General features: G+C 33.6%; 2 protein-coding genes across 5 annotated transcripts in view; both read left to right on the top strand.

The window, feature by feature from the left end:
- Nucleotides 589–6195, top strand: LOC109230813. The gene is made up of 4 exons (XM_019396253.1): nt 589–1231; nt 2255–2704; nt 4428–4734; nt 5711–6195. The coding sequence occupies exons 1-4, from the start codon at nt 827–829 to the stop codon at nt 5845–5847; spliced, it is 1299 nt and encodes a 432-aa protein (XP_019251798.1). The 5' UTR covers nt 589–826; the 3' UTR covers nt 5848–6195.
- Nucleotides 7148–9870, top strand: part of LOC109230812 (EH domain-containing protein 1-like) — an 8580-nt gene continuing 5857 nt past the window's right edge. For 2 of the 4 annotated variants that reach the window (XM_019396250.1, XM_019396251.1), the window contains exon 1: nt 8605–8685. Coding sequence is in view for 2 of the 4 variants with exons in the window: in XM_019396249.1 (XP_019251794.1) it covers nt 8425–8509; nt 8606–8685 (165 nt within the window). In the remaining 2 variants the exon portion in view is untranslated. Of the gene's footprint in view, nt 7492–8404; nt 8510–8604; nt 8686–9870 lie in introns of those variants that run through there. The other 2 variants (XM_019396249.1, XM_019396248.1) reach the window with 2 other exon arrangements.

Raw genomic sequence — 9870 nt, 5'->3', positions numbered from 1 at the left:
CGCTCTTCCGATCTACTTTGATGAAGTTAAACACATATTTTGGACTACGCATCATATATTTTAATAATTCAATGAACCAAGCAAAACACTAGTACTAAATTATTCAAGAATTACTCTTTTGATATTACAATCTCTTCATTACAATTTCAACATAATTTTGTCCTTGAATAAAACGACTCCAAGAGTAATTATTCTTTACTTATAACAAAGTAAATAAATTAATGTATATGCTACTACTAAATACAAAATATTATTTTTAATCATTCTACAAATTGCGTTACTGAATTATTAATCACGTAAAATTTAGAAAATTAAAAGAAAACAAAGTAAATATCTTATGCAAATTACGAAAACCAAACATCGGATGAGAAATTAAAAAAAAAAAAAAAGTGAACTACTAGTAAATATACTACATAGTGATATTTAAATATACTACATAGTGATCTTTTAAAAAAAAAATAAATAATACAACTAATCTAGTTAATACTATATAGACACCAAATCAATATGCCAAATTTGGTCATTGAATGGAAGAATCTTGAACCATAATGCATTATTAACTTTCCATTATAAAAGTAATATTTCTCAGTCCTCACTGTCCTCTGCATTGCTCCTTTTGGCTTTAAAAAAAAACCTATAGAATCATCTCTTCCTTTCTCCACACTTCATTCTCTCTTGGATCTCTATTTTAGACACCATTAACACAATATAATTCTGCTTACTGATTCGACAGAATTCAGTAACTTTGGTTCAGACGCTTTATTTTCAAGAATCCAGAACGCATAAACTCAAAATTCTAGCTCCGTCTCCGCCGTCAGAAACAACAATGTGTGACAAAAATGAAACTTTACTGATCAACAAGAACAAGGAGTTAGGGAGAAGTGTATCGAATGAATACGACGAATTGAGGAGTTTTAGGACATGGCTAAAATGGATGTGTGTAGATCAATCTGATCCATTTTCAGCTTGTCTTTCTTGGTTTGTTTTTGTTCTATTGGCTATAGTTGTGCCTTGTCTTTCTCATTTCTCTTTAGCTTGTAGCGACTGTGATGCTGCGTACAATAGACCTTATGACAATGTTGTTCAGTTGTCGCTCAGTAGTGTTGCTGCTTTGTCTTTTGTTTGTCTTTCTCGTTTTGTTAAGAAATATGGGCTGAGGAGGTTCTTGTTTCTTGACAAGCTTTGTGATGAGAGTGAAACAGTCAGAAAATGCTACACTGTACAACTCAATGTAAGTCTCTTCTTCTTATTTTTTTTGTTTATTGCACTCTATTACAAATAGGTCACGGATTCGAGCCATGGAATCAGTCACTGAATGCTTTGCATTAGGGTATGCTGCCTATATCACATCCCCTTGGGGTGCGGCCTTTTCCCTGATCCTGCATGAACGTAGGATACTTTGTGCAGCGGGCTTTTTTTTTTTTTCTTTTTTCACTCTATTACCATTGGAGCTACGTACTCCATCCGTTTCAATTTAGATGAGGTAGTTTGACTCGGCATTGAGTTTAAGAAAATAAAAATACTTTTGAAACTTGTGGCCTTAAAAGCTTAAGGGGTAAAAGCTTTATGAGACCATGACATTTGTGTGGTTATAAAAGCTTCTCATTAAGGGTAAAATAGGTAAAATGAAGAGTTTAAAGTTGAATTATTTTTAATTATAGAAACATATCATTCTTTTTGGAACGGACTAATAAGGAAATTGTGTCATCTAAATTAAGACAGAGGGAGTATCTCTTTTGTGAATTTCAAGAGAGTAACAAGCAGTTTTAGGGATCATACCTTGTAGTTCTTCCCTTTCATTTCATATGATTATATTAGACTATACACAGAGCTTAAGACTTTGATTTGGCTTATATATTGTAATATAAATTGTGATGAAAGAAAATGGTTGAAAAAAATAATCAAATCAAAGATTAAAATTGGAATACTTAAATGCATTCTTGAAAATTTTGTTACTCACATTTATTAACATTATTATTGGAATTGTGTCAAATTTTTGAGAAATTTCAGAATAGAAAATACTGTTAAACTCCTATATAAGTTGCATTTCATATTTGTTAGATCAGTTAATAGGAAGCAATTTGTATGCCTTCATTCAACAAGATTTAACAATAATGTAACGCTTCTTCTCCATCGGGGTAAGGATAAGGTCTGCGTATACACTACGCTCCCCAGACCCCATTTTGTGAGATTTTACTGGATCGTTGTTGTTGTTGTTGTTGTTGTTGTTGTAACTCTTCTTCTCAATATGCAGAGTTCACTAAAGATCCTATTCATATTTGTTCTACCATGTTTTGCTGCTGAATGCGCGTATAAGATTTGGTGGTACACCTCAGGTGGCACACAAATCGCCTTCTTAGGCAATGTCATCGCGAGTGACATTGTCGCGTGTATTCTAGAGCTCACTTCTTGGCTTTACAGGACCGTCGTGTTCTTTCTAGTTTGTGTCCTATTCCGGTTGATATGTTACCTTCAAGTTCTCCGGCTACAAGATTTTGCTCAGGTTTTTCATGTAGATTCGGACGTTGAATCAGTGTTGAGAGAGCATCTCAGAATCAGGAGGCATTTGAGGATCATTAGCCATAGGTATCGCGCATTCATTTTGTGGGCGTTGATGTTCATTACAGCAAGCCAATTCGCGTCCCTTCTCATGACTACGCGCTCAACTGCAGATCTTCATATCTATAAAAGTGGTGAACTTGCGGTATGCCTTATACGCGTTCTTCATTTTTCATTGCTTCCTATATTCAACACAAATAATTTGAATTAGATCATTGATCACAGTTGATATAAATGTGACACTCAAAAAATGAGAATGTAGCACAACCATATCTATCTTGAACTAAATCATTGATCACAATTCTATAAGTGAATTTGTGATACTGAATGCTATATTTCACTGTCCAAGTATTTCTAGCAACAGAACAGATTTACCAAATCAATCACTCCTTCGGTTCCATTTTATATGACACTTTCCTTTTATATTTGTTCTGAAAAGAATAGCACAATTCTACTTCTCATATATCTTTAAGTTTAAAGGGATCTTTATATAAACAGCTGGTCGAATTCGCTGTTTACTTTACCTAGCTGATATACATAAATTTTACACTAATTATATATGGTTATACACATAGAGGTCGTTTGGTAGCTGGTTAGAAGAAAGGTTATTCATGTATAAGGGGTAACATAACTTATACCATGTTTGGTAGGCAATAGTTATTTTGTATAAAATTCTGCATAACTAATACCATGTTTGGTTGACATTTTTCAATTATGCATAAATAATACATGTATAAGTTATGAGTCAATTATGCGGGGTAGAAGATGGAATAACTAATACATGTATTAGTAATACATGGATAAAATACTGAAATGACAAATTTACCCCTATCACTTTACACATAAGGCTTCCTTATTTCTCTGCCAACCCGGTTTCACTTGCTTTCACTTGCCAACTATATACCTTGTCTTCTCTCATTTTTAAAGAACAAACTAGCAAAAGCAAACTGGAGAAGCAACTAGAAAATGGAAATACCAAAACTAAGAAGTGAAAATCAAATATGTCTAAACTTCACATAGTTCGGTAGTATGACGAAGAAGTGAAAGTAACACCCAAAGTTCCTAACTAAATTGTTTCCTACATAAATGGAAAGAGAGAAAAAACAATGCAAAAGAAGGCCGGGGGTATAGTTGTAAACAAGCATTTTACTTTAAAATTTATATAATGTATATCAATTTCTAATACAACAAACCAAACATTCAAAAAAATAATCTCTGCATAACTAATACCTGCATAACTAATCCCTGCATTACTTATCCCTGCATAACTAATCCCTGCATAACTAATACATGTATAACTAATACCTGCATAACTCTAACCGACAACCAAACGACCCCATAGTATATATGGATTATACATATATACATCTGCCGATTAATTTTAGTTTAAGCGGTTAGGTGGACGACTCATCTTTCCTTGAGCTGGGGTCTATTAGAAACAACCTCTATACTCTCAAGGTAGGGGTAAGGTCTGCGTACACACTACCCTTCCTAGACCCCACTTATGGGATTTACTGGGTTTTGTTGTTGTTGTTGTTGGTTAGGTGGACAACTATTTAGGTTAATTCTTCGATTTTTTCAACTTCCCGTTTGCCCTAATGACATGCTCTTTTAGCGTTCTAAATATACTTCTGGTATGTGTCTAAGAACCTCATTTTCTTTCTTAAAATCCGTGCTCAGTCAGATACTATCATATAAAATGAAACCAAAGGCGTACCTATTATGATTTTTATCATATAAAAGACCGAGGAACTACGCCTAGTTTAGTAGTTTAACTCATTTCCCCTAGCTATTCCAGCAAATCTTCATCTTTAATCATCTGTTAGTTGCTGTTACTCGTAACTAAATGTCGTCGTCTTAATATGCAGCTTTGCTCTGTCAGTCTTCTTGCTGGTCTCATGATACTGTTGCGAAGCGCGACCAAAATCACTCACAAGGCTCAATCTGTGACATGCCTTGCAGCCAAATGGCATGTATGTGCAACAATAGACTCATTCGATTCGATTGAAGGCGAGACGCCAGTTACTCGGGCAACCTGTGGCCAAAGTTTTCCTGAATGTTCAGAAGGATCTGATTCTGATGATGTTGGAGATGAAGAAGACGAGTTGGACAATACAAAATTTGTTCCTGCTTATGCCTATAGCACAATTTCATTCCAGAAAAGACAGGCACTAGGTATGCTGGTTAATATCATTATTCGTTTAACTTCTGTGCACTGACAATGTATCATATACTGTAGTACCTTAGGAAATATAATAAGTACCTACTGTCAGAGGCGGACCTATATTTGGAGTAGATGGGTTACTGACCCTGTTAACTTGGACAAAAGTTCTGAATATATATGTATATATGTTAAAAAAAGGTCATATATTTTATTTGGAAGTTGGAACCCTTAAGATCAAAAGTTAGATGAGTATACTGGTTGAGCAGTCCGCTCATGTGCCCCCACCACCTTCAAATCCTATGCCCATATCTGCATACTGTAACAGATAATATAAAAGAAATTTCAATTATATATGTTTAATCCTACTCCAGCTTACCAAGGACATGACCCTCGATAGGAAAGAGTGGAGGTCGAGAATAGCATCTCGTAGTCTTACTAGTAGCACTAGTACTATTTTTGTATTTTCTTATTCCTGGTGCTTTATTATTACATGTTGTGCCATTTGCTCCTATTACATTGATGTTGCTACTGTTTGTTATTTTATTTTCACGGTTTCTTGAGCCGAGGGTCTATCAGAAACAACCTATCTACCTTCACAAGGTAGGGGCAAAGGCGGACCTATGGCTTATGTTGAGAGGGGTTACCGGATCCCGTAAACTTCGGTATAAATCTTGTATATGTATATATATATATATATATATATACCTTGAAAATGCTTAATTTAAATCATTTGGCACTCTTAACGCTAAAAGCCTTTAGGGGCCATTGATTGAACAGAATATTGTGCCCCCATCGCATTAAATTCCTGGGTCCACCTCTAGGGGTAAGGTCTGCGTACACATTATGCTCCCCATACCCCACCTATAGGATTACACTGAGTTTATTGTTATTGTTGTTGTATATGTTTAATCTTACTACTATTAAGTTCTGTATTACAGCATGGCTAGGATCATCTAATGGTAGTTCATTTTGTCACACTTATTGCAGTGAAATATTTTGAGAACAACAGAGCAGGTGTAACAATTTATGGATTCATGTTGGATAGAAGTTCTATTCACACCATATTTGGATTACAACTATCACTGGTTCTTTGGTTGCTTGGCAAAACTATTGGCATTTCTTGAATCATCGGCTATCAAAACCGGAATTTTTGACTCGTGCAACGGTTAGACTGTACGTAAAAATATCAAACGACGCGGATATATACGTGATCGATCTTTTTTCTCCGGTGCCTCCCGTTCATTCTTCGTCATTTCATCATTTTGTTGTGTTGTTCTGTTCATAAGTCCTTGCCCTTCTTAGAAGGCGAGCGCGTATAGAGTTATTTGTTGATTCAACTTTTGTATCATTTCTTGTATCATATTCTTTTTTATTGGTTTTTTGCTTGTTAAATTACTTATCAGGATGGATTGTAGTTCTGTTGCCACCTTCACTGCAGCTATTTGAGTAAATATGTTATATATGTCAATTCAGGGCGGGTGTATAGTATGGCCGCTGGGTTCATCTGTACCCAGTACTTTTATCGCGAAGCATAAATTTATGTGTAAAAATCCATTATTTGCAACAAATAGTAGGTCTGAACCCATAATATTAAAAAAATCAATGGGTTCAGTGCTAAATATCTTAAAAGTTGAACCCACAAAATCCGAATCCTGGATCCACTTCTTATGTCAAAAACTTACCCGCACCGGGTGTTTACACCAAATCAGTACATACATGACATGTGTCTTGCATATGAACTTCAATCATATGCAAGGCACAAGAATTTTTACACTTATTTTATTTTTAAGCAACAAATACTACTTAGAGCCTGTTTGGACATAAGAATTTTTACACTTTTTACGGAAAATTTTCACTTTTTTTCGAAATCAGTTTTTGGCAATAAAATTTCAATTTTCACTTGAAGATGAATTTTTCAAAAAACTGTTTTTCAAAAATTTCACTCAGATCACTCACAAAACTTCATAAACAACTCAAAATTATATCCATGTCCAAACACAACTCTGATTTTCAAATACTATTTTCACTTAAAAAATTTTCCATTTTCCATTTTTTTTTTGAAATTTTATAATTCTTATGTCCAAACGCCCACTTAGTTTGAATAATTATATATAATTATTTTTAAGTGACTTGAAATGTAAAAATTTCGTTATAGTATAAAAAAAGTTGAACACTTAAAGGATTTTTAATTGGTTTAGTGGACATATATAGAGCAAACATCCCAAAGTTTATCACATTTTATCTTATTTCCCTTTTCCTGTTTTCCCTTTTCTATTCTTTTCTTTTCTTATTTTCTTTTATTTTATTTTATATGCTTAGCTTAATTATTTCTTTTGTTCTCCTTTCTTTTCGCCTTCTGCATTTCATCTCTTCCAGTAAATTCAGCCATGCAGATTTTTTTTATTTTATTTTCCTCCTTCTAGCTTCGCCTCTTCTAAAAATAAAAAAAGTTCGATCAAAGTCTTCCTCTCTTTCATAAACTGTGTCTTTTTCCTCTCCTTGTTACACAACAGATATATATACAACAGGAGAGGAGAAAGCACAGAGAAGATATAGAAAGCACGAACAGAAATATAGCAACGCTATATAAGGCTCGATTAGTTCAGATTCGTGTTGCATAGGACCAAGTTTAGATTAACGCTGCATATGACCATTTAAGGGGAAAACTTCCTACCAAAAAAAAAAAAATCTTCATTCTCAGGTTGCTAACCCGAGACATCTGATTAAACGTCAAGATATAGCTCATCCGCGATCCGTCTAATCATAGTGTACGCTTTGTTTTGTACGTTTATGTTTTGTGATCATGAGCCATGTTTTCTTTTTTAAAAACAGTTTTTTTTTTGTAGGTTTACCAAATATTTTGTTATTTTTGAAATGCCAAATGCATTGTAGTTTAGAAAATTTTCTTTATGAAATAGTAATTCATTCAAATACAAACTGTGTTTCAGGAAAAAATAGTTCGACCACCTTCTATTGATCTTATTTTAAACTGTCATTCTATCACCAAAAAAAATATTTATTTATTTATTTAATCATATTTGACTTAAATTGTATAATTATCTCATCTAAATGTTTAAATTAGCAAAAATATGTGTTTAAGTACTTTCCTAGCCTGATTTTTTCATGAGCCAAATATAATTATCTACTGTGATACTATATTAATAATCATACTTAATTTAATTAAATTTAATTTATATACATTATCAGTGTGATTAGACCGTGAATTTATCAATTTATACTTATCAAGAAATTACTTCATATATAAAGTTATCAAGTTTATCCTGATATTAATTACTCCCTCTATTCCGGTTTATCTGAATCTATTTCCTTTTTGGTCCATTCCAAAAAGAATAATCCCTTTCTAAATTTGGTAGCAATTTAGGTTAAACTTACAATTCCACCCTTAATGAAAAGCTTTTATAACCACACAAATACTCTGGACCCTTTTTTGACTTATTTAGGATCACAAATTCCAAAAGTCTTTATTTTTTCTTTAATTCCGTGCTCAGTCAAACAGGTTCACATAATATTTATAAAATTTTTACCTATTTTTATCTTGTATGTGTGTGTGTATATATATATATATATTTTTTTTTATTATTATTATTATTATTATTATTATTTTAATTTTTTTTTTTTGGACAACAAACTAAATACATCTTTCCCTTCAACATAAACTAGGCTTCTCTGAACTCTGAAGAATGGAGTTTGATAATTCTCCCATTAATCAATGCTCCAAAAATCACGAGAAGATATATCAAGAATGGTTCAATTTTGCTGATTCGGGTCTGTTCTCTCTCTCTCACACACACACACACATCATTCATATTTAAAGATGTGCATGCAATTTACTTATTGAGTAAAAATTTGGGTTAATTACAGATGGAGATGGACGTCTCACTGGAAAGGATGCCACCAATTTTCTTGCAATGTCAAACTTGCCTCGTGATCATCTCAAGCAGGTTTATTTTTTGTACTTAATTCTTTCAATCAACTCATAGTAATAGAGTGGACAAACTACTTTAAGATTGAAGCATAGTAAATAGATGAATCCTTTCACTTATTTGCTTAATATTATCATCTTATACCAAAATTCGCTTGGAAAAATGGAATACCAAAGATTTCAGTCATTTTCGTGCATTTCCACTCTTATTTTCACGGCTTTCTTTCCTTTCCGGTTTTCTGTCAGTGGCGGAGCCATGATTTTCATTAAGGGGTATCAAAATATTGAAAAGTAAACAACAACAACAGCAATCCCAGTATTTTCCCAGACCAGTATTTTCCCACAATTGGGGTCTGGGGAGTGTGAGATGTAGGCAGCCTTACCCCTACCCTGGAAGGGCAGAGAGGCTGTTTCCAATAGACCCTCGGCTAGAGAACAAAATATAGAAAAGTAAACATTACGGAAAAATAAAGGGGATTAAACATATAGTATATATACATAAACGAAAAATTTACCTACTTACACAGTGTATTTTCCCCGCGAAGGGGTGTTAATTTTGGGTGTTAATTGACAGCCCTTGCTATAAGGTGGCTCCGCCACTGACTAGGGTGGTTATCTCATGTCTGTTTCAATGTCGAGCTAGACATGTGTGTCCGAACTCGCGAGTTTCCTCCAAGTTAGGGGCGTGGATAGAAGGGGTTTCAATTGAATCCTTAGGCAGAAAAATATATTTTGCAAACATGGCAAACAGATTTTTTTTATTGTATATACATTGTTGAATCCCTTTTACATAAAGGAAGATTCTATTATAGTGGATAAGCGGATTCAAATTTGCTTTAGGTCACAGGTTCAAATTTTAGGTGTGACATTCTTGTATTTTATCTAGTCCCCTTGTTCAAAATCCACTGCCTTGAGGTTTCTTGTTAGGTTATTTGTTTCTATAGTTGTGTTCTAAATGATTATTTGTTGTCCAACAATTTGTCATCTTGACTCGTTTTTTACGACCTTAACAATTTGGTGTTCATGTTGGATGCTCAGTTGTTGAACTAGTGTACTTGTAGCTGTTCATTTCCTAAAGGCAATAGCTCATTTCTTCATCTTCAGTTCTATAGGTGAATCAATTCAAGTATAGAATTTTCCTTTGTGTAGCAGAATGCTGGAAACCATATTGGAACTATTTTCTTTTGTTTGATAAGCTAAACCC

This window comes from Nicotiana attenuata, chromosome 8, assembly GCF_001879085.1.
Source record: "Nicotiana attenuata strain UT chromosome 8, NIATTr2, whole genome shotgun sequence".
Taxonomy (NCBI): domain Eukaryota; kingdom Viridiplantae; phylum Streptophyta; class Magnoliopsida; order Solanales; family Solanaceae; genus Nicotiana; species Nicotiana attenuata.
The sequence above is the reverse complement of the archived record's forward strand: the minus strand, read 5'-3'. Positions and strand labels throughout refer to the sequence as shown.